Source organism: Acartia tonsa, chromosome 11 (assembly GCF_053477335.1).
Source record: "Acartia tonsa isolate MP-2025a chromosome 11, ASM5347733v1, whole genome shotgun sequence".
In the NCBI taxonomy this organism is placed as follows: domain Eukaryota; kingdom Metazoa; phylum Arthropoda; class Copepoda; order Calanoida; family Acartiidae; genus Acartia; species Acartia tonsa.
The window spans coordinates 21,372,709-21,395,616 of record NC_137270.1 but is presented as its reverse complement, the minus strand read 5'-3'; the positions used below and the strand labels follow the sequence as shown (position 1 = coordinate 21,395,616).

The 22,908-nt window shown below is 31.8% G+C and overlaps 2 protein-coding genes and 1 long non-coding RNA gene across 10 annotated transcripts; all 3 read right to left on the bottom strand.

Moving 5' to 3' along the window:
- Nucleotides 1-67: 67 nt before the first annotated feature.
- Nucleotides 68-2,208, bottom strand: LOC145332829 (uncharacterized). Its single transcript, XR_013884334.1, has 4 exons — nucleotides 1,710-2,208; nucleotides 1,012-1,105; nucleotides 400-505; nucleotides 68-166 (listed from the first exon to the last, which is right to left on the bottom strand). It is a non-coding gene; the product is annotated as an uncharacterized LOC145332829 (long non-coding RNA).
- A 7,155-nt stretch (nucleotides 2,209-9,363) lies between these two features.
- On the bottom strand, nucleotides 9,364-11,370 carry LOC145332828 (uncharacterized). The gene is made up of 4 exons (XM_080177897.1): nucleotides 11,142-11,370; nucleotides 10,937-10,975; nucleotides 9,798-9,918; nucleotides 9,364-9,516 (listed from the first exon to the last, which is right to left on the bottom strand). The coding sequence occupies exons 1-4, from the start codon at nucleotides 11,363-11,365 to the stop codon at nucleotides 9,379-9,381; spliced, it is 522 nt and encodes a 173-aa protein (XP_080034023.1). The 5' UTR covers nucleotides 11,366-11,370; the 3' UTR covers nucleotides 9,364-9,378.
- Nucleotides 11,365-19,732, bottom strand: LOC145332827 (polycomb protein eed-like). Of its 8 annotated transcripts, none has more exons than XR_013884326.1 (18): nucleotides 19,676-19,732; nucleotides 19,296-19,368; nucleotides 18,970-19,027; nucleotides 18,555-18,671; nucleotides 18,360-18,415; nucleotides 18,116-18,215; nucleotides 17,928-17,960; nucleotides 17,135-17,228; nucleotides 16,917-17,013; nucleotides 16,479-16,550; nucleotides 16,023-16,119; nucleotides 15,364-15,446; nucleotides 14,999-15,069; nucleotides 14,380-14,448; nucleotides 14,055-14,167; nucleotides 13,789-13,836; nucleotides 12,415-13,357; nucleotides 11,365-12,035 (listed from the first exon to the last, which is right to left on the bottom strand). XR_013884326.1 is itself a non-coding variant. In XM_080177896.1 (17 exons), the coding sequence occupies exons 1-17, from the start codon at nucleotides 19,712-19,714 to the stop codon at nucleotides 13,339-13,341; spliced, it is 1,239 nt and encodes a 412-aa protein (XP_080034022.1). In that variant the 5' UTR covers nucleotides 19,715-19,732; the 3' UTR covers nucleotides 11,365-13,338. The 8 variants fall into 8 exon arrangements, 1 of the variants encoding a protein (XP_080034022.1); XR_013884327.1 differs by having other exon boundaries at nucleotides 11,365-12,032; XR_013884328.1 differs by having other exon boundaries at nucleotides 11,365-11,982.
- Between the last annotated feature and the right edge of the window lie 3,176 nt (nucleotides 19,733-22,908).

The following is a 22,908-nucleotide window of genomic DNA, read 5'->3' as shown; positions in this document are numbered from 1 at the left end:
TTTTTTAGTTGAGTTCCTTTGACTTTTAGTTTTGGTTTCAAAAAGTGGCACATCCGCCTCCCCCCTTTTAACTCTAATTATCAATTCCTTTGTCTTGTAAAGAATCTCCAAAAGCTTTCACAGTTAAAGCAAAAAGTTCGATTATCTTCGACAAGGGTTCCATAATCTATGAAAAAAAGAATATGTAACATTTATTCAATCTAAATCAACCTAAATCAATGGTGATAAACTAAATAGTCCCCTTATGCAGATTGAAATTATTGCTTGTAAAGTTTGGACACAATTAGTTTGGAAACAAACACTCGAAATTCAATAAAAGTAATCAATAATTTTGAGCCCTCCTCACCCACTTCCGAGGGGAGGAAGGGAGAATTATGGAAAATTACAGGAATTACTTACATTATCAATCCACTGGTTGTCATCTTTATCATTCAAGTTATGTTTGCACATCTGTAGAGCTTCTTGAGTTAGACATCTGGCTGATTCTAATTTGCAGAATAGTTCCCTAAAAATATCAATATTTTGTCAAATACTTGTAAAACGATGTGTTGACTTAACAGAGGGTTGGGAAGGGGGTGAATTCCATAAATAAAATCATCAAGTGACACACTGAGGAGAACAAAAAAAATATGCTTTTTCAACGAATGAGTTGTTGCATTGCCCCCCCCCCTCCTCCTTCCCCTAACCTTTACTTTTGAAGGATTGTAAGATTGACATTTTTTAGGTGGGGGATTGTGTTCAACAGGATTATAAATCAAAGAGGGGTGGGGTAGGACTTGATAACGCCCTCCCCGCTATAATCTGACAAGGACTATTAATATTGTATAGACGCTCATACTTTCAGCCACTTTAGCATATAGGGTAATATTTACATATTTTTTTTTTTTGAGCTTTGACATAACAAAAAAGATCCTAGGTAGATATGAAAATATCGATTAATGTTTTAATGACTATTTTTAGTAGGTAACGCAAATTGATTAGGCTTAATTAAATTTTCAGTAAATATTTTACCTTTTATGTTTGCTTTTTTTATTTTCTTGTTGGTTGTTAATTTCAGTAGTTTCATTTCTATCTTTTGGTACTACTATCACATTCATTGTTGGTTCTAGATTTAAAATATAATATTAAAATGCAAATGTAAATTGTTAAAAAAGAGGGGAGGAAGTATTGACACATTTGCGTAAACCTGGCACCTAGGCTTTATCTTTGGACTGAGAGGATAGGTTATTGATGATAAAATCATTCTTATATGATGAATTTCACGAAGTTTTAAGATTTTTTTTTGGATAGGCCTCTAGGTTCCGGAGCTCCAGGTGGTCTCTGAACAGGTAAAAATGAAGAAATTTTTTTTTTTTTTAAAGTTACAAATCAACTTATAAAACAAAATATGCGTCTTTTTTCTTCAAATATGTGAATAATATTAAAAAAGATGCATATAATGTTTTATAAGTTGACCTGTAACTTTAAAAAAAAACGAACAAATCAACAGAAGAAAGAACCGACAGAAAACTTTTGGAGACCACCGTTTTAGATGACCCTAAGGCATAAAAATGACGAGAAAGCATTACAATTTTTTGTGTGAATTGGTGGAAGAAGTGAACATTAGATGCCTTTTGTCAAAAAGGCCACAAACACAGTAGGTAATTAGAAGAAATAAATAAAATGCTTTAGAAAGCAAAAAACAGAGTTTGTACATAATTATTTCTTACCTTTTGACGATGTACGAGTTTGGTGAAATCTTCAATGAATTACATTAACATTTTATCTGAAACATTCAATACGTTTTTAAATACAATATAACAATATCAAATTAAGATCACTGGTCAATGAGATTTTTAAAGTTACATATGGCAAATAAAAAGGCATAATAATGGTAATTAAATAATAAAATTTCAGTGTAAAGAATCAGGTAGGTAGCAACTTTTTTAGTTATAACTATGACAATAAATAAACTTTCAGTGTAGATTCAAAGCCTATTAATCCACTGGATTTGAACCGGTTCCGAGCCATACTGAAAAATCTCGTATCCTATCATATCATAGACAACTTCCCACGAATAATAAAATAAAATCATAAAATTAATACTAGTTTGGTAGCCTGTGACTTCGGTCCCTCGGGCCTACCAAAAGTGGTTTTAATCTTAAAATTTTTCATTTTCATATCCGCGGAAAGCTGTCTATAATATGATACGATAAATAACTATTACATATTCACGAATCTTCAATATCACTAGCAGTTTTCACCATATTTAAATGCGAAGCTGTTTTATTATGCTTAGCTAATTCAGATGTGGAATAGAAAGATTTGTTACAGGCCTCGCATGAATACGGTTTCTCTCCAGTATGTATCCTTGTATGAATTAATAAATCACACTTTTGAAAGAAGCCTTTGCCACAAACTTCGCATGAAAATGGCCGAACACCCGTATGCCGTCTTTTGTGATAGTTGAAGGGTGTAACATGTCCAAATTTTTTGCCACAGACGTCACAAGTATATGGTTTCTCCCCAGTATGTATCCTTTCATGCGTTGTAACATTGGTTTGTAATTTGAATCTTTTACCACAAAATCTACAAACAAAAGGTTTCTCGCCTGTATGCACTCTTAAATGTAGAGCTAACTGTGTTGTTGTAGCAAAATATTTATCACATTCTTTGCAAGGATATGGTTTTTCGCGTTCTGTGCCACTATGTTTGTTTGAAATGTGCTTTTTCAACATAAAGTTTGCTCTAAATGCTTTACCACACATCTCACATGAAAATGGTTTCTCGCCCGTGTGAACTTTTAAGTGTAATTCTAATTTTGATGGAGTGTTGAATTCTTTCCCGCACTCAGGACACTTCTTCACCTTAAAATGTATTTTTTGGTGGACTTTAAGCTTGGCAATTTTTGTGAAAATTTCTGGGCATATATCACAAGAATATTTCTGTTTGATTTTATGAGTTTTTTCGTGCTTGGCTAAGTAACTCAATAATGAGAAACTTTTGCCGCAAATTTCACAGTAAAAAGGTTTCGCCTCAGAATGTGTTTTCTTGTGTGCAGTTAACTTTAATCTTGTCGTGAATGATTTTTCGCATAAATCACAATAAAACTCAATTTCTCCATTGTCTATATTATTAAATTCTTTTTTAATTTTATTTTTAACGTTCCTTTCCTTTTTAATTTGAGATCCTATTTTATTTTGAGATAAATCTTCAATAATTTCTTCTTTTATGGAGTTTGTTTCTGTATCATCTTTTAAAGATCATAAAGCTAGCTTTACTTGTTTTGATTTAGAAAAAAAGGGTTTAGTAGTAAACATAATAGTAGTAATAATCATAAATTTGAAACTAATGAAAAAATAAGTACAGATGGATGATAGGAAAGGGATAGTTTCACGAAGTGCATTTAAAAAAAAAATAGTGAACTGTAAGTTTTTTCTATTTTAAATAACGTAGTAGTTCATAATATAAAGTTATTGATTAAAATTAAAAGATTTGACCAGGGATTTTCCTTAAAAAATGAGTTTTTCATTTTCATTTTCAACTTCGTTGCATGTTATATATGGCAAAAACTTTTTTGTCATAAATACAACCTTAGATAGCATTTACTAGTTAATAGAACTTCAAACTTTTTATACAACAAAATACACATAACAACAAAGAATGACCAATAAAATATTTAGTATAGTACTTAGAGTAGTGATCTTTTTATATGTCTTAGTAGAATATATTAGGCATTGGATAGATATGATTATGTGATAAAGAATTTTAACATTGACCTGACCGAACTTTTTTTATTTGACAATATCTAGAAAAGTTAGTGATTTGCAACATAAATTACATGAGAATGGTCTTTATATATATATATATATATATCTAAACTGACCGGGCTAGATTTGCTTGATTCACTTCACTAAGAGATTTTTCATATAAAAATGTCTTCCCCGGCGGGTGCCGGAAAAATGTCCTGTTGAGAATTGGAGAAACAGTTGAGGCGTAATAAATAACCCTCCTGTGCTACTATAATACCCAGGAAAATTATAATAAAGAATATATTGTGAAATGATATATCGGAAATTATAATTTATGTCACTGTTTGAATATAACCTAACACACTAACAATTATATAACCATTGCAGGATATTTGTTCCTGTTGCTAACACCTTAACCCTGATAATACAGAGCCTTGCTAATTGTAGCAAAAAAAGATTGTCTTAATATATTCATCCTAATACCTAATGTAAAGAAAGAAAAGAAAAGATAGCTTTATTAATACCTAATAAGAAACAAAACAAAAAAAAATTATAAAAAAAAAAGAAAAGAAAAGGTTCTAAAAAAAAATAAACCTACAAAAAAAAATAAAAGGTTCTAAAAAAAAGAAAACCTAACATCCTAAAAAAAAGATAAGGTATTTAAAAAAACAAGTTATTAATTAGTTACCTAAAAAAAGATAAGAAAAAAGACACCCAAGCTCTGTATTGTCTTGTAATTTAATTGTGATTGTTTATATATTCTCTCTCACAGGTTCCACGAGGGCCCTCCGTACGTACCACATCTCGGTAGGGTAGGGGGAGAGTTGAATATATTGTTTTATTGTATGTAATATTGTCTGTGGAGTGGACCAAGCAAAACTAGCCGTGTCGAGATGTCGGGAAATAAAAAGTACACCTGCCTAGCCTGCAAACAGCCGTTGAAGAGATCTGTGTGTGTACCCTGCCATGTGTGTGAAGAATACACACATCCAGAATGTTCTAATATCAGTAAAGATCTGCTGAAATACTTGATAGAAGAAACAAGAGAAGGAAATTCCCTGTCCTGGACCTGTGATCATTGCAAAAAAGTTGGTGTAATTTTCGATAAAAAGATCAAACAATTGAATAAAGATCTTACACAACTTAGAAAGGATGTCACTGATAACAAAACTTCACAAGATGCCCTGGCTGAGGAGGTTAAAATAGTGAAAGAAAAAAGTAAGAAGAACGAGGATATGATTGCTAAAAATGTGGAGACAACACAGCAAACAATTTTTAGTGAAATTAGAGAACGAGAAGAGAAGAAATGTAATCTTATTATACACAACCTGCTTGAATCATCTGGAGCTGGATCTGGATTGGACAGGAAGCAGTATGATATTGATTGTATTTTGGAGATTATGGAGGAGATATCTGTCACTTTTGGCAAGGATGATATTAAATTTATAAGAAGACTGGGAGAAAAAACAGACGATGACAAAATTCGTCCTGTTCAACTTGGTGTTAAAGCAATAACAACGAAGGAAAATATTCTGTCTCATGCTAAAAGATTAAAGGATTCAGCTGATTATTATGAAGTAAATATTGTTCCAGATCTTACCAAACAGCAGAGGAAAGAGGAGGACGACCTATCCAAGGAGGTAACAAAAAGAAACCTTGAACTTGATCCTGAGGTTTCTTTAAACTCGGAATGGAAGCTAGTGGGTCCAAAAGGACAGAAAAGAATGATCCTAGTCAAGAAACAGGACGGACAAGGGGCAAGGGGCGGCCCAAGGGGAAGGAGCAGAGGCAGGGGATCGAGAGGAACCAGTCAAAAAACACATATGGAGAGAAGTGTTTCAATGAAAAGAGCCAGAACACCAGAAAAGACAATAAGAGAAAAAAGGATGAGAGGAGTGAGAGGAGAGGAGATGAACAACAGAACGGAGCCAGAGGAGGAGGAGGACCAGGTGGAGACGGACAAGGAGTAAAATGTGGAGGGCTTACAGTACTCTATACCAACGCCCAGAGTATTCTTAGTAAGCTTCCAGATTTAGAGGCTACAGCTCACAATTTTAAACCTGATATTATTTTAATAACAGAAAGTTGGTGTAACAAAACTATAAGTGATAATGTTCTTAAAGTAATTGGATATGATTTAATTTCGGATTTAAAGACAGAACTGATACTACAAGAGGAATTGGAGGAGGAATTTTAGTTTATGCTAAAAATGGACTAGCAGTTTTATCTATTGACAACCTTAGTGATTTTAACCAGTATGCTCATTTTAAAATATCGACTTCACTTTGAGATATGAACATTTTTCTTATTTACAGACCTCCAAGTAGTAGCAAAGCTAACAATGAAATGTTATGTAACCTGATTAAAAATGCACCAAAAGACTCGTTGATTATTGGTGATATAAATTTTCCTAAAATAGACTGGAACAATTTAACAAGTGATACTTTTAGCAGTGATTTTTTGAACTCTTGTATTGACAATAATTTTAGTCAATACGTTGACTTTCCTACACACAGTAAAAATAATATCCTAGATCTAGTTCTCTGCAATAATGACTGTGTTTTAAATGCTGAAAATCTGGGACCTCTGTCCAATAGTGATCATGTTATGATTTTAATTAGAACATGTTTTGACTTTGTCTCTACTAACAATAATGATGTGAAATTAAACTGGTCTAGAGCTATAGTGAATTAAAAGATGAAATTGCAAATGTTGATTGGCCTAACCTTTTAAGCAATGATGACGTGAATTTAAATTGGGCGAATTTTAAACAAAAGTTAAATACAGTGATCTATAAGCATGTGCCTTTAATAACTACAACAAGTGATAATTCTAAACCTATATGGATGAACAATTATATAAAAAGAATGCTACGAAAAAAATCCAGATTGTACAAGAAAATGAAATTGACAAAAAGTGAAAGTGATACTAAAAACTATAAAGATGCTGAGAAAGTGACCAAAAAAGCTATTAGAAATGCCAAGAAAAAAGTTGAAGTTCGAATATCTAAACAAAACGGAAATGAAGGTAAAAATAGCTTTAATAAATATGTCAAGTCTAGGCTTGGCAAGCAGACTGGTATTGGTCCACTTTTAGATGAACACAACACAGTGACTAGTGATGGAAAAAAGATGGCTGATATTTTAAATGAACATTTTAGCAGCGTTTTCAGTAAAGACAATGTTAATGTTAATAATATTGAGGATCTAGTGTTTGATTCTCCTATTGAGGATCTGATAATAACTAAACAGGATATAGAAGATAAAATTGACAAACTGAAACCTGGTAAAGCTCCTGGACCAGATGGAATATCAACAACCTTGTTGATTAAACTTAAATTTGTGATAAGTATACCTCTACAAATCCTTTTTCAGGAATCTCTCAGTAAAGGATGTGTTCCCACAGAATGGAAAAAGGCAAAGGTGATACCTATTTTCAAAAAAGGATCAAAAGGCAAGGCTTCAAACTATAGACCAGTTTCGTTAACAAGTGTGGCCTGTAAACTGCTGGAAAGTATCATCAGAGATAAAATAACTGAACATCTTATAAGAAACAAACTTATCAACACTTCTCAACATGGATTTACAAAGAACAGGTCCTGTCAAACTAATCTGCTTGAATTCATGGATTTTATCACAAAATGTATAGATCAAGGGGACCCAGTAGATGTCATTTATCTGGACTTCAGCAAAGCTTTTGACAAAATTTCCCACTCCAAGTTGGCACTGAAACTCAAAGCTCATGGCATACGTGGTAAGCTGTTAAGCTGGATAACAGACTGGTTAACAAATCGATCACAATGGGTCTGTGTTAATGGCTTTAATTCAAAAGAAACAGAGGTAGGCTCAGGTGTACCACAAGGATCAGTACTGGGACCATTGTTATTTGTCATTTTTAAAAATGACCTGGATGATTGTGTTAAACTGATTATTGATTTGATCAAAAAATTCGCTGATGACACAAAGGCTGGTAAATGTATCAAAAATCAAAAAAATACCCAGGAACTCCAAGATGGATTAAATAAACTTTATGAATGGAGTGAAAAGTGGTCTATGGCTTTTAACATTAAAAAATGTAAAGTTATGCATTTTGGAAGAAACAACCCCAAAACTAAATATTTCATAAATGGAGAAGAATTGGAAGAAGATGAATATGAGAGAGACATTGGCGTTAAAATATCATCTGATCTAAAACCATCAAAGCATTGTCAAGAAGCTGCAAACAGAGCAAGAGTTGTATTAGGCCAAATTTCTCGATGTTTTCATTACAGAGACAAAGTAGTGTTCTTGAGGTTGTATAAACAATATGTCCGGCCGCACATGGAATTTTCAAGTGTAGCCTGGTCCCCCTGGCAGTTCAATGATATATCTGTTTTAGAAGAAGTACAAGTTAAAGCTGTCAAAATGATTTCTGGACTTCAAGGTAAAGATTATGTTGAAAAACTGAAAGAGCTTGGTCTTTGGAGTCTAGAAAAAAGGAGACTTATGTTCGATCTTATTCAGATGCACAAGTTAATCACAAATATTGGACATGTCAAGTGTAATTATAGGCACCCTGAAATAAACCCAGAAAGAACAGTCACAAGATCACAAACAGACTCTCTAAACAGAATAAAAGAGAGATCTAACCTAGAAACTAGAAAAAACTTTTTCACAGTGAGAACGGCAGATATTTGGAACTCATTACCAAGTGACATAAAAAGTATCAGACAAGTGACAAAATTTAAAAAAAGACTAGTTCAGTGGATGAGTGAGAAAAAATTAACCAGCAGAGACTGAATTCTTCATTATGGCTTTACGAGCTTACCGAAGAAAACACATACAAGTAAACAAGTAGATATATATATATATATATATATATATATATATATATATATGTTGTATGGTTAGTTGGTATTTCCGCGTGAGATAATGTGTATATTGTAAGTAAACCGGACGGTTTTCTTTATTTTAAAAAAAAGAATCTATAGAAAACCTGTCCTATAATGAACCGGACGTTATTTTTTATGTTTTTTAAGTAACTTGTCCCAAGGGGAATCGAACCCCTGTTCAATTTTTTTATAACTCTTGTGAAATATGTGGAAGTGATTCTCTGATATTGGTGTTTTGGCTATACATATTTGGAAAAAAATGGACCATTCTCATGTAATTTATGTGGCAAATCACTTTGACTTTTTTAGATATTGTCAAATAAAAAAAGTTTGGTCTGGTCAATGTTAAAAATTCTTTAACATATAATCATATCTATCCAATGCCTAATATATTCTACTAAGACATATAAAAGTTCACTACTCTAAGTACCTTAACTCTTTAAATACACTTCGTAGAACTATCCATTAAGTAAAACTATTTGAGATATCATAAGAAAATAATATATGTAAAAACGTTCCCCCGAAAACGTTGCCTTATCCAAAAATACTAATAACACCATGAAATCTCTGTGCAAGCACCTTGTGTGACATCAAGTATTTAGCTTCGTGATAACCTTTAGTGATTTCCACATGACTATCAAGGTCCTTGGAATCTATTTCATATTTATCTGAATTTTGCAAAATTGATAACAAAGAAAAAAAATACAGATCTATCAGTAAAATAATAGCTTTAATTTTCGTGCGTTCTACTTAGGGGGAGGGGTTGTTCTGTGCTTGCTAGACACTTTGAGGGAATGCACCATTTATAAAATTAAACAATTTAGTTATCAATTTTCCTTCTAGTTGTAAGAATTCTTGAAAATATTTTATTGAGGAACCAAAAAGATCTATAGCATTAATCAAGGGACCAACAACCTAAATATAAAGGATTAATTTGTACTGAATGTGCAAAAAAATCGTAAATGTAATTTTTAATGCAACCATCTAGCGGCTGTGCCCGCGTAAGTATAACTATACAGCGACTCTGTATTTAAGGGTGTAACAAAAGGACAGAAAAATAAGACTCCAAGGCTTAGATCTAGAAATATAATAGCAAAAAACCATACTGGGACCTTCTCTTCCGCAGTTGTTAAAATCTTAAGCTTCACTTACTACTTCATATAATATGATAAATACTATAGTCATAGAATACTTACATTTTCAAACCATTGCTGTTTATTGTTGATATTTTCAGAATAGATGAAAATTTCATGGCTAAGTTGTATGGCCTCTCTAGTCATTCCCCTAGCTGCTTCTATCTTTTGGGATAATTCTCTAGAATTTTATTTAATTGCAATTTTTTATTTTCATTTAAAACTTAATGCTAAAGAAGTTGGAACCTAGAATATCAGAAAACTAAATTGTTTCTAAATTTTTAAAAGCGAAGCTTTTCTATAATTAGGGTCGGTCCGTCCGTACGTCCGTCCGTACGTCCGTCCGAGATAGATAGCTTTTATTCGTTAATTTAGGCATGTTAGAATTGTCCTATCGATTTCAAACTTTGCATGATGATTCCTGTAGTAGTTGGGTACAATTTAGAAAGCGTAGCAACTCTATAATCATTACCAGAATGTCCGTACGTCCATTTTATACATGTTGATTTTTCTACTTTTTTAACAACAAATTTTCAAGTGTTTTAATTATCCGTTTGATCTGATTTTTGGTATATTGATTCCTGGGACAACAAAGAACAATATTTTAAGCGAAGCAACTCTATAATCAAGTCCAAAAATGTAAGTATGTCCATAAACATTATCCTGTTTTTAAACAGTTTTTCAACAAATTTACCTACAATTTTGATTCTACATTTATGTTCTGATTTTTCAGTTCAGATACTATACAAGTGTTAATGTCCGTTTGTCCTACCGTTTCAGTGCTTCGCTTTTATGGATGTTGTCATCCTTGTTTATAATGAAATAAAAACATATAATAGTTTATATTTCTAAGTGATTTGAAAAAAATATTCAAAACTTAGAACTCTTTGAAAACATTAAGAGCTTTGTCAATCTCAATGTCAAGATTAAAATAATCTTTAACCAGTATGGATTCGAAACCACTGAATTGGAAACGGTTCTCAGACATACTGAAAAATCATGTCTAGTATCGTAATATAGACAGTTTTCTACGAATGATTAAATAAACATCATAAACGTAATACCATTATGTTAGACCCGAGGGGCCGGAGGTTTTAATCTTATAATTTTTCATTTTAATTAGCCTCAGAAAGCTGTCTATATTACGATGCGATAAATAACTAATAATCCTATCTTTTTAATATAATTACAATAAATCCCTAAATTGTGGATCATCAGACTGGATTTCAATAGTATTTTCCCTATTATCAAAGAATAATATGTGTTGGAACAATTGGGCCTTTCACACAAACCTATTTTAGGTCCATATGCGGTATAAGGGAATCCTCCAAACAATTAAATCAATGCTTTTAATAATTTCATCACTTTAAATTGTTTTTTTTTATAGCATTACATATTATTCTTTACCTGTGAAGGAATTCTGAATGAATTTTTAAATTTTCTTTTGTATTAATATGATCATCTAGATTTTCTCCATTGCTGACAAGTTTATCTTTGTCATTTTTCATAAAATTTTCTTCGTTATCTTCAGTTATAACTTCTTCTTTTAAAATTTCACCTTTAGAAATATCATTATGAAAATTCTCTTTTTCTTCAAGTGTTAACGGGTCATTTGTAGAGGATTCCTCCATTTTTATTTTCTGAAATTGGAAAATTCATTGGAAAAATTGATTTCTCTTATTTTATAAGAGAATTAACATGCTGCTAAAGATTTCCTTGTAAAATTTGACGTTATGTAAGAAATAAGAATGTATGTAAATATGATTTACATGGAAGTGGTTTTAAAAAGTTCAATTTCATTAAATGGTGCAGAGAGAGAGAGATAGGACAATGAACTATAAATAGTTCTTTACTCAAAATTTTGAGTCGTTATTCCATTGTATTGGTTAACTAAATATTGTTAATGGAAAAGATTCAATCATGAAAATAAAAGACAATTTCCCACTCTTTCTCGCAAAATAATGTTAATCTACAGAAGAAGTATTTTTGTTTGTCCATTGTTCAATCAAGTAATCCCTACGTAAGTTAACAATCGATTTATATTCAAACTACCTATTACATGCATAGATTATAATTTACCGCCAAAAATGTAAGCATGAAAGGTTTAACTATGGCACAACTAATGCGGCAAGAAAACTAACTTTTAAGCATATAATGTAAAATTAATATAATAGAAAACTTTAATACAGAGATTTCATCTAACATAATCACACATGTATATTAAAGTAAAATAAACATGCATGAGTTACTTTGATAATCAACAATTAATATATGAATAATTCCAGAAAATATTGGGATCTACTGCAGTTCTCGGTAAAATATTGCTGGTAAGCAATATTTCCAAAAATTTATGAATTTTTAAAAGCTGCCAAACGGCATAACGTACAGATCATACCCGCACACCATTTTAAGCGGCATAAGAAGGCCTACAAATAATCTGGAATAGCCAAGATCTAATGATGCACAGGGAAAGCTTCACTGAAAAAAACGCGTAAAATAGGTCTTTTTCGCGCATTTGTCTGCACTGCGAGATAATTATGAATCATTGATTTATGGCTATTCCAGATTATTTGTAGACCTTCTTATGCCGCTTAAAACAGTGTGCGGTCAGCCGTTTGGCAGCTAGCATCCTTTAAAATTCATAGATTTTTGGAAAATTGCGTTACCAGCAATATTTTACCGTGAACTGCAGTAGATCCAAATATTGGAATGCATTATAAAAGTAAAATGGAATATTTCTGTCAATTGATAACTTTCTTTTTAAAGAACATTTTATGTCATTTAATTCACGGGGGTACATTAAATTACTTAATAAATAGAATTTTCACAATGGCAAAAACGCCTAAAACCAATAGCAGCAAAGCTTTTCACAAATAAATATTTTTTTAAATGAGGTTTTTTCTTAGTCGCATTTTTTTGTTTCAGTCACATTTTAGAATCTACCTTATCTTTACATTGTTAAAAGTCTATCAGAAAATCCTGATAATAGAGGAATCGACCAACCTTACTTAGAACTTGTAGAGTAGCTGCGTTTTTAAGTATGAGCTCATTGTTTACAGTATTAAGAATCATTACTACACATTTTGATTACTATTTCATATTTAAGTTTTGAAGTATAAACATGAAAATTGTGTTATATATGGCAGTGGAAATATTTTACAAATAAACGTAGGTACTGAATGAGTCAAAATATAAAATCGTTTATAACGATCAAATAGCTACCTACTTAAAGAGAAATTTTTCATACAGAGAACTTTGAATAAAAATAAAATCGAATTTTTCATTTCATCATCACATATCAAATGCATTTTAATTTTAATTGGACAATTATTTGTATAGGTAAGTAGAGAAGCAAGTTTCAGCTAAATGAATGAAAAATTTAATTAACAGCCTGTGATTAAAATGAGCTACAAATAAATATCAATCAAATCAAATACATAGGTACCTTGTTTTAATGGAAATTTTTCAATAGGTATTGACTATAGTTCATATATACGCATTACACTTTATGAAAAAAAAACTTGGTACTGGTTTAATAAATAGTTGTTACAACTTACTCAGTTATACAATGCACACTGTAATAGATCCATTCTGGCAATTTCTTTTAATCTGTTTTGTCCCACCTATGAAAAATTAAATCATAAACAAGAGTTCCAATTAGCTCTTTCCCTCAAAGTGCCTGTCGAGCACTGATAACTCCCCTTCCTCATTATATATAAAATACAGTGAAAAGTACTAGTACTGGATAGTTTTTTCTATGCCTATCCTAAACCCTGCTGGACCTTGGTTTAAACCTGTGGTGACTTAGCCCAGCGGTCCTACTCATTACCATATGATTTAGGTAATCTAACCAGAACTAAAGTAATAAAAAAAAACCGAAAAATTACCCCTCTATTATTATTAATGCATTTTTAAAAAGAGGGGGAGTTCTGTCTTCCTTTCGCTTTTAGGGAAACCACCATTAAAACAAATAAAATCTATCGAATGAATAAATATCATGTCCTTTAGTTCAAGTTGTCAAAAGATTATCATATATTAATACTGCAAAAATTACCTCCAAATTGTTCCATCGTCACACACACAAAGTAAAATCTTTCCATCCCTAAACAAGTTACAGTGTGTAAATATGTAGAACTAGCTGCTACGCCCCTAGCATCTAAGGCTCTGAATGCTGAGGCTAACAAAACTGGTATTTATTTTATAATTTTTATTTAAATTTTTCGTGGAAAATTGTCTGCAACCCAGCGGATATTAATCGATTTCGAAGACATTCTGGAATATTTACAAAAGTTGATACATACTGCAAATATTCTAAATTACCTTGAAAGTGAGGTTTGTCTTACAGCCGAGGTACACTTAGGATGGCAGAGAACACCCATCCTGATTTGTGAAGGGTCCGGCGCGTTCAAGTCCCAAACATAGGTTTTTCCAACCTAAAAATTATTATCAATAGTTTAGAAAAACTGTAAAAGCAAGTATTAGAAAATAAATACCTAGTTAAATAAGATAATAAAGTCTTTATAAATGTGTCAAGAGTTGTAAAATGGCACCTCCAAATAAATTCTTAAGGTATTCTTAAAATTTTGTTGAGTTCACAATACAAAGTTTCAATGAACAATTCTAACCAACTATCATAGGTAGGTACCTGATTTCCCAAAGCAAGAACTTTTTGTTGATAATCCATGGCAAATCGAACAAACCAAATCTCACAATCCTAAATTAATAACATTTTTTAAGTTCTCAAAACCTCTCCACCAAAATTATGTTTCAAAATTATTGAATTACTTGAATTAGTATAATATGTTGTTTGAGACAGGCGTCGTAGCTCAGTAATAACGTTGGTGTTTTGATCAGCTTCTACCAATAACGAAAATAATTCGAGAAAAAATCAGCTGTCGTTGGGGGGCAACACATCGTAAAATTGACGACCTCTCCATTTGCCCCCAAAATATTATTTTAGATTTGTTTCGCTTGTCGGTTATACCTTATTCCTGAGTTTTGATACTCGATAGTCACGAGCATAATATCTGTACAACCCTTATCCCAGGCTCCTCTACGGATAGCATCATTCATTATGGTGACTTTAATTTGGGACACCTGCCATACTAGGCGAGGGTGAAAGGTAATAAAGAGTAGCTAGTTGCTATACAAAAGTGTCTAGTCCTTCTTAGGTCCAAAAAATAAGAAACTAAGACTATATACACATATAATTTGTTTTACTTTATGTTATTCAAAAATAAAAAGAAGTAGGTACTGTGTATTACCTTATAATTGATTTTGTGTACGACAACAACTTTGCTTTCTGAACTTATCACACTCTCTTCTTTTCTGTCATCTAGATTGTTTGTTTTCATTTTAAAAAAATTATGAAATGATAATATAAGGACTTGAAAAAAGATAGAATGAACAAACATATTAATTTTTTAAAGACTAAGTCCCCTTGATCTTATTCCCAGCCAAAACTTTAAAAAATTGCAGCTAAATGCCAAAAATTTTTATATACTTTCGAGGCTACCAGTTTTAAAACCTCAGATTATGCTGCTGTCGAGTTCTAGAGGAAAGTACTGAACATAAAAATAAAACATCGACAAAAATATAAGGTTACAAGAAATATAGGAAACTACTGTACCTGGTTTCCAACAAACAATGCAGTTTTCACAGGATTTTGAAAGGATGAAGTCTCCAAACCATTTACAACAATCAACATAATTCCTAAATAAAAAAAAAATCCAGGTAAAATCTAGGTAGGTAAGTATTGTTTTAATGCATACTTATATTTATCTCAATTTCAACTTAAAGATCATACCTAAAACAAGGTAATAAAATTAAATTAAATCAAATAAAAAAAACATAATTGCGCAGTACAAAACAAACCATCTTGTGGATCTTAAGGGACAAGTTAAGACAATGGACAAGAATTCTTAAAAACATCCCTATCCTAATATATAAAGTATTGAGCCTTTTTTGTCTGTAGCGAAGGATCTCGCTAACCAATGAATCGATATGGTTCTCCTTTACAGTAAAGCTACATATAGGTATCGGGATGGTTTTGGGCTATTTTTCTAAATTCTGCCCTACCATATTCTTTCCAATATAGAGCCCCTAGATGCTAGGGGTGCAGTCGCTAGTTGATGATAAACAAAATTACTTCATATTAAAATAAAAATTTTCAGTTACAAAGTTTACACAACTAGTTTGGAGAAGTTAAAAAGAAGTACCCAAAGTTTTTAAGCCAACGAATTAATACCAGTTTAATTTAAAGTCTCAATGTCAACTTTATGAACCAACCTGTGAATATCTCTTGTACTGAACTCAGGAAAATGGCAGAGCTCGGTGGGAAAGACTCGTTTGTTGCCATGCATTTGGTAGGATAAACTTATAGCTGGTATAAAAAAGTTATTTTATATTATTACATCGCATGTAAAGCAGAGATAGAGAGAATGAGAGACAGAGACAAATAGCCTAAAACCACCGTAACACTTTTATAAATTTCACTGAGAAGCATTATCTGACCAGACTAAACATTTCGGAGATATTGAGCTTTAGACAAAAACTTTACTACTTTATATGATAGAATAATCATAATGTAAAGTAGGTAGGATATTATTCAACTTAAGAAGACCTCCCTAACTACTGGACCGATTGAATTCCCCCATCAGATTAGCTTCATCTTTTAGAGGAAAGCAGTTTTATTTAAACCTGTAAAAAAATGATAAGAATGAAGACAATAACTTTATGTTCCTGATTTTATTTTCTCTGTATCACAAGCCCAAATCTTTAAACTGTGGTCCATTCCAGAGGATATTATCTTTGTACCTAAACAAAACCAAATATGTTGAAAAAAAGCATTTGGTAAATTTTGATTCCTTTCTTATGCTTTTTTCAATTACTTCAAAATAAGGTTACGTTGTTTATTGAAGGTAACTGTTATAGAAACCATGATTCAGAGAAGAAAAAAAGATTTGGTTAATATGAGTGCACGTTTACTATATGATTTTCCAATATTAATAATTCTAGGACGTACAAGGGTACTCCTCCCCCTCCCATCCCTCGAATTTTAGGATGTCGTCCTTGCCATTTGGACGTCCTTACAATCATACATAGCTGTATCGTATTCCCATTAACTAGAACACTGAAATAACATAACAAGCAAAGATGCATCATAAGAGTAAATAAACCTACCACTCATATTAAAATCTGCGGACAACACTTCGTCTCTGTGTCCCTCTACTCCGCCAAATATTACAATATTACATTCAGTCTTTACGTTCCACAGTCTGATTTTACATATTTTCATATTTTTTATATTATATGCTAATCTTTTAAATATATTGTTAATTTTCTATTAGTGACTTGTTACACTGATGCAAAAATTGGAGAACAAAATATGAAAATTTCCTTAGAGCATGATCTTTTGATACAGATAAGAGAATGTTGGGATCCTTTGGATGAAACTTGAGCTCGTTTATGGCATTTCCATGCCCAATAAAATGCCTAATAATAAATATATCATTATATGCCTAATAATAAATATATCATTATATACCTATTAATAAATTTTAAAATATATTACCTAGGTATTTGATTTTATTGATTACCTATATTGGTTCACATTTCATATCTTTACATAAAAAAGCCAGGATGTAATTGTGTGTGTATGTCTTTCTGTTTTGTCTGTACCGAAGGATCTGACTGACCGCTGAACCGATCGGGTTCTCTCCAACAGGGTAGCTTCTCATAGGTCCCGGAACGGTTTATATCTATTTTGGGGGAGGGTACCACCACCACCCCAAGATTAATCACAACATAGAAATGTTACGTATTATTAAAAAAACACATTTAAAGTGCCACTAAAGGCCTCAAAGGCGTAGCCATTAGTCTTTACATAAAAGAGGCGGATGTATATGAGTGAATGTCTGTCCACAAAACCTACATGGGTCTCCTTGACAAGAAAGCTTCTTATTTGCCCCTGGAAGGGTTTTAATTTATCTTAATGACTACACCATCACATGAGAAATGACTCCAATAAAAAAATAACCCAAATAAATAAATTTTTCTCTTTCATTTTTAAACTAAAACGTGTGGTTACTCGAATCAATCCCAAACCCCCTCTTAAACTGTCCCTAGAGGCGTCTAAGGGGCGTAGCCGCTAGTGTTGAATAGAAAGAAAACAAAAATTTTAAACATACTCACTTTATACAGTTCATGTTAGCTGGACTGAATATCCTAAAAAATATAAAAATATAAACTATTTTTAACATTAAAGCAAAAAATATGCATAAAAGTTGAGTTTAATAAGTCATACAACTTTTTGCACGTTTAGAGCTTTTAAAAAGTCTTTTCTTTACTAAATCCAATGGTTGGCATGACTTAACCCTTACCTGACAATGCCCCTGTAGCCACCAGCCGCCAGAATTGGCCGTCCTGTGTCCGCATCATAGCTCCATGCACAGGTGTAAAAATTCTCTTCAGTATCCGGATCTAGGACAAGGTAATATTTTTTTAAAAATAACTTTAAATATTCATTAAAACTTCCTTTTAGAGACCCTCACTTTAGAAACCTCATTCAATGAAAGTCTTTTATTAAGTAGGTATAGTTATTAGCCTAAAAATAAGAATATTTACCTGCGTAACACTGAGATAGTTTGATTTCATCAGCTAATGCCTCGTAAATTGTTACCCTAAAATAATTTAACACTAACACTAAGTAACTCTTAAAATTCTGGATTTTTAAACATTGAAGCTAGCTAAAGAAATCTACGTTCATTAATAGAAAAATAGTGAATATGGTTTCTTTTTTAAATAAGACATGTTTTATACCTGTTATAACCGACTGTAGCAAAAACAACTGGATGTGGAGGTTTCAAATGATGATTCACACAGATTCCAAACAATGGATGCCCATGATTTTCTCGCCAATGTCCAGAGTACTGATAACTAAAACACAAGATATATATTAAATTATTGCTAGGCTGAAATTTCCCTGTAAATTCATATTTTTTTCCAAATCATACACCGATAACACTTGTTAATGACTGGAATTCGAAATTTTTGTCACATTTCCGTAATTCACTGGGTACCTATTATGCTGGACAAATTTCAGATTGGTGATGTAGTTAAGAAGAGCCATTTCTAATTTAACATTATAACAAGAATAATTTTATTTTATAATAACAAATGTTTATCATTATCATCACAGGATTGATAAAAAAAAAATATTCTAAAATTTCCTTACTTCAATGTTGAAACTCCATTCATTGAAATATTTTTTCTGCTGGATTTCTCTACCCGCCCTAAAAAATGGTTAAAGATTATTAATAGAACGAGCAGAAGGTTTAATTATAAAATTATGTATAATTTGTATATAGATTACGAAGAATAATCGTATAATTTCTTAGTGTTTTTTGGTTAGGTTGTAAAAAAAACAGTTTGTGTACTTTTAAGTTTGAAGGTAAAAACATACATATAAATATTATAAGATTAAACCTTTTCAGTTGGGCTGAGCCTATTTATTCATTTCCGTATCTGCGGAAAACTATGTAAATTTCAAAGTTTTGTTACCTGATTCAATAGAATCATCTGAGCATGCGTCAGAGTCTTCTTGCTCTTCACTTCCTTCCTCTTCAGAGATTTCCTAATAAATATTTAAATGATTTTAAGGAAATTTTATTGTTTAACAAAAGTTTTCCTTTTTTAAGTCAAACATTGAAATAATAGGTATATGTATACTAAGTACCATTGGTTAATGTTTTATTTTTTTACTTAAGCAAAATTCTAAAATAATTTATGGTGGGTGTAACATCCCCGGAGGAAAAATTCTACCCCCTCCCCTCAAATCTTTTGAAATTCAAATAAAAGTAGTAATAATGTGTTGTACTGAAGGGGTGGGGGGGATTCAGAGAATTAATAATTCTTAGTAATGATGAATGCAAAATATTAACCTGATAGTTTCTGATCTTTTTACTTGCCTCCCTTTCCATTTTAAATCTTAAATTAAAACAGCTATATACAAACGTTTACTAAATTTTGATTCCTAGCGGCCTCTAGGAACATGTAAAATGTTTTCTTTTGAATCTATGTTAAGATCAGCTTTTTATCAATAATAATTTTTCTTAATTTTTGTGATTTCTCTAGGGAGGGTGGCATAGGCGTCCAAGGGGGGGGGGGGGGGTAATGGGCCATTTGGCACCCCCAAACCCCCCCCTAAAATTTTTTACCCCCCCCCAAAAAAAAAAAAGCTTGGGCGCCCCTGGAGGGTGGTGATACTTTCTCCCAAAATAGCTTTATACCTTCCTAGGATCTTGCAAAAGATAATTATATCAGTTTAGCGGTTGACGAGATTCATTAGTTCACACAGACAGTATAGGCAAATAAACAGTTAGAAATCTTGTTACTTTATTATATAAGGATTAAGAACATACATTATATTAATTTCAATGAAAATATGTAAAATATTGCTAATGATGTCTTAAAATAAACAAAACTTTTCCGAATTAAAAATGTGAAGTAAAAATCAATAATTTTCATTGGGATATTTCTTATTATACATTTGGTAACATTTAATGTACTTAAATATTTAACTTAAAGATATAGTATAATCATTCTTTTTAACAGAACTTGGTTGTTTTTCACAGAATTTCTACATATTATAAAAAAATTTGATATAAAATGGTTCAAAAACACTCTATGTCATCAAAAATAACTTAATCCTGTATTACGGAAAGTAAAAGCCGTATTTACTGTTTTTATTTACATTGTTTATAATCTTGCGCGGTATTCGTACGCTCATGAATACAAAGACGACATTTCGAATAAGTTTAAGGGGAAAAATCGATACTATGGTATTTATCGTTGAAGAGAGATATTCTAGTTTTCAAAAGAATAAGTGCATTTGTTTAAATCCTTTGCCCGTTTTTGTAGAAGTATATGCAATAAAATTTACTCTTATCAAATATAAATTCCTTTTAGACTTTTCATAGTAGCTTTATTTTTAACTTTTTATGTATCTAATGATTCCTAGGACATCAAGATACAATATTATAAGCAGGTATCTCAAATCTTATAAATGAAATTATGTCCCGTAGTGTATCCTGTATTTGCACAATTTTGCAACAAATTTATTTACAATTTTGCTAAGACTTACAAATAAATGTGCTGCTTACTAAGTTCTGACAATCTACTAGATTTATTGTTCGCCTGTCCTTCTGATTTTAGAGCTCCGAAAGATGTTATCATCTTCAGTAGAAAATACAAAGTCAAACTTTGATTGATTATTTTCCTTTTCCTCATGTTGTTTCCTTATTAATATCCCATTTTAAGAACTAAATAAATATGACCTTGGCCCTTTTTCTTATCCACACCCACTGTCAAGAATTTTGTCTGTAGTATTTATCAAACAAGAAGGCGTATACGTCTAATAGCGAAGCTGTTTCAAATGAAGGACTAATATACATTAATTTAAGAGGTAAAAGAGAAAGATAGATGGTTGTACCACTCCCTACATTTAGCCAAGGTTGGGGGGTGGCTTTTGCAAACCTGTGCTTCAATCTATTCAGCAGTTAGCGACATCTTCTACCACAGATAGGAAGACTTCCTGTTTCTTTCATATAAGGATAAATATTTCCCGCATATTGTGAATATTATGTGGTGGACAGCCTAGCTGTCAGACTAATAGACCCATCAATAAACAAATATGATTGGAAACCAATGTTCACAGGAAAGACAATATGTGTTTTTCTTTAATATAAAAACTAGGATGACAATATCCATAAGTAGCGAAGCAATAAAAATTCATGAAGGACAAACAGACAAAATGAATTATAGAGACTTTGTTGAGTTGATAAATGTGCTTTAATTCTTAGAAATCACGAAACCTTCCTGATATATCAATAAAAAAAATGTTTTTAATGTTTGTATGCATGACCGACAGACTGACGGACAAAAAAGTATACACTTAATGCTCATTGATACATGGAATCTTCAATAGAAGCCGAGAAAATCGCATTTCTCCCATAGCGTTACAGACTGACTGACTGACGGACATATAAAGTGAATTATAGAGTAGCCTTGCTACAAGAAATGTATATTACTAATGTCTACTTCCTCCTTTCCCCAACAAAACAGTGATTTTTGTTAGAAGCGAAGCTACTAAATATATATAGTTCACTATATATAATAGTGAACTATATATATATATATATATATAGCTCACTTTGTCTGCCCGTTAGTCCGTCTAAAACAAGAAATAAGGTATAGCCAACAAGCGAAATAAATCTAAAATAATATTTGGGGCAGATAAAAAAGGTCGTCAATTCTAATAAATGTTGCCCGAAACTACAGCCGAAATCACGTATAGGGTTCATAATTTTTTTCGAATTAATTTCGTTGTTGGTATAAGCTGGTCCGATACGCTATGGGGGAAATGAGTATCCAGTATGTGATTTAATTGGTCCGTCCATTTGTCAGTCATGCATCAAAATACTTACAATTTATTCATAAATGTTTCATGATTTCTATGATTTGTTGCATATTTATCAACTGAACATCTTCCATGTATACAATTCACTTTGTTCGTCTGCCCTTCCATGATTTTTTGTGTACCTATACAATTGTAAGTAATCAGCCATGTAGCTATTTGAAGAACTTATTATTCTACATTACAGCAACCTATTTGTACCATAAATATGCAATGCAATGCAAATTTATGTAATCCTTTCAGTTCTCGATTTAGCCTGATTTGTTTTCTCCAAAAGTCAGGAATTATACAAAATTTGCAAACAAAATAATTGGCTAATTTTTTGAAAACTTGTAATTTGCAGATTTTTTCTTAATTGAAAAACGAAGAGAACTGAAATTCTTTTTCATTTGGTGTTGCTTTCTTTTATATTTCTGTTGAAAAAAAGGTTGTCCTAAAGTTAGAAAATTTAGTTCCCCAATACTGAATAAATGGTGTAAAAGGGGGACGTAACTGAAGCTTTTTTGATGCTGGGGGGGGGGGGGTTTTCTCCGGAACCACTTGATGAACCGTGCAAATTTTTTGGACTTAAGCTTTTAGGGGTATGAACATCTTATGGTTTTAAAGTTAACCCCCTACCCCCACCCCCTAGCCCCCCCGGGGCTCAAAACCCCCTAAAAATGAACCTAACCTTAATTTTCTCAGAAACCATTTGACCAA

Excerpts from the sequence above, each read along its gene's own strand:
- LOC145332828 (XM_080177897.1), bottom strand. The coding sequence starts at position 11,365 with ATGGAGGAATCCTCTACAAATGACCCGTTAACACTTGAAGAAAAAGAG. Across the intron at positions 9,919-10,936 it reads CAGTCTGATGATCCACAATT|TAGAGAATTATCCCAAAAGA; the intron begins TAGGGATTTATT and ends TAAATAAAATTC. Across the intron at positions 9,517-9,797 it reads AACAGCAATGGTTTGAAAAT|GTTGTTGGTCCCTTGATTAA; the intron begins GTAAGTATTCTA and ends CTTTATATTTAG.
- LOC145332827 (XM_080177896.1), bottom strand. The coding sequence starts at position 19,714 with ATGGAAAGGGAGGCAAGTAAAAAGATCAGAAACTATCAG. Across the intron at positions 19,369-19,675 it reads AAAAGATCAGAAACTATCAG|GAAATCTCTGAAGAGGAAGG; the intron begins GTTAATATTTTG and ends AATATTTATTAG. Across the intron at positions 17,229-17,927 it reads GCTAACATGAACTGTATAAA|GCATTTTATTGGGCATGGAA; the intron begins GTGAGTATGTTT and ends ATTTATTATTAG.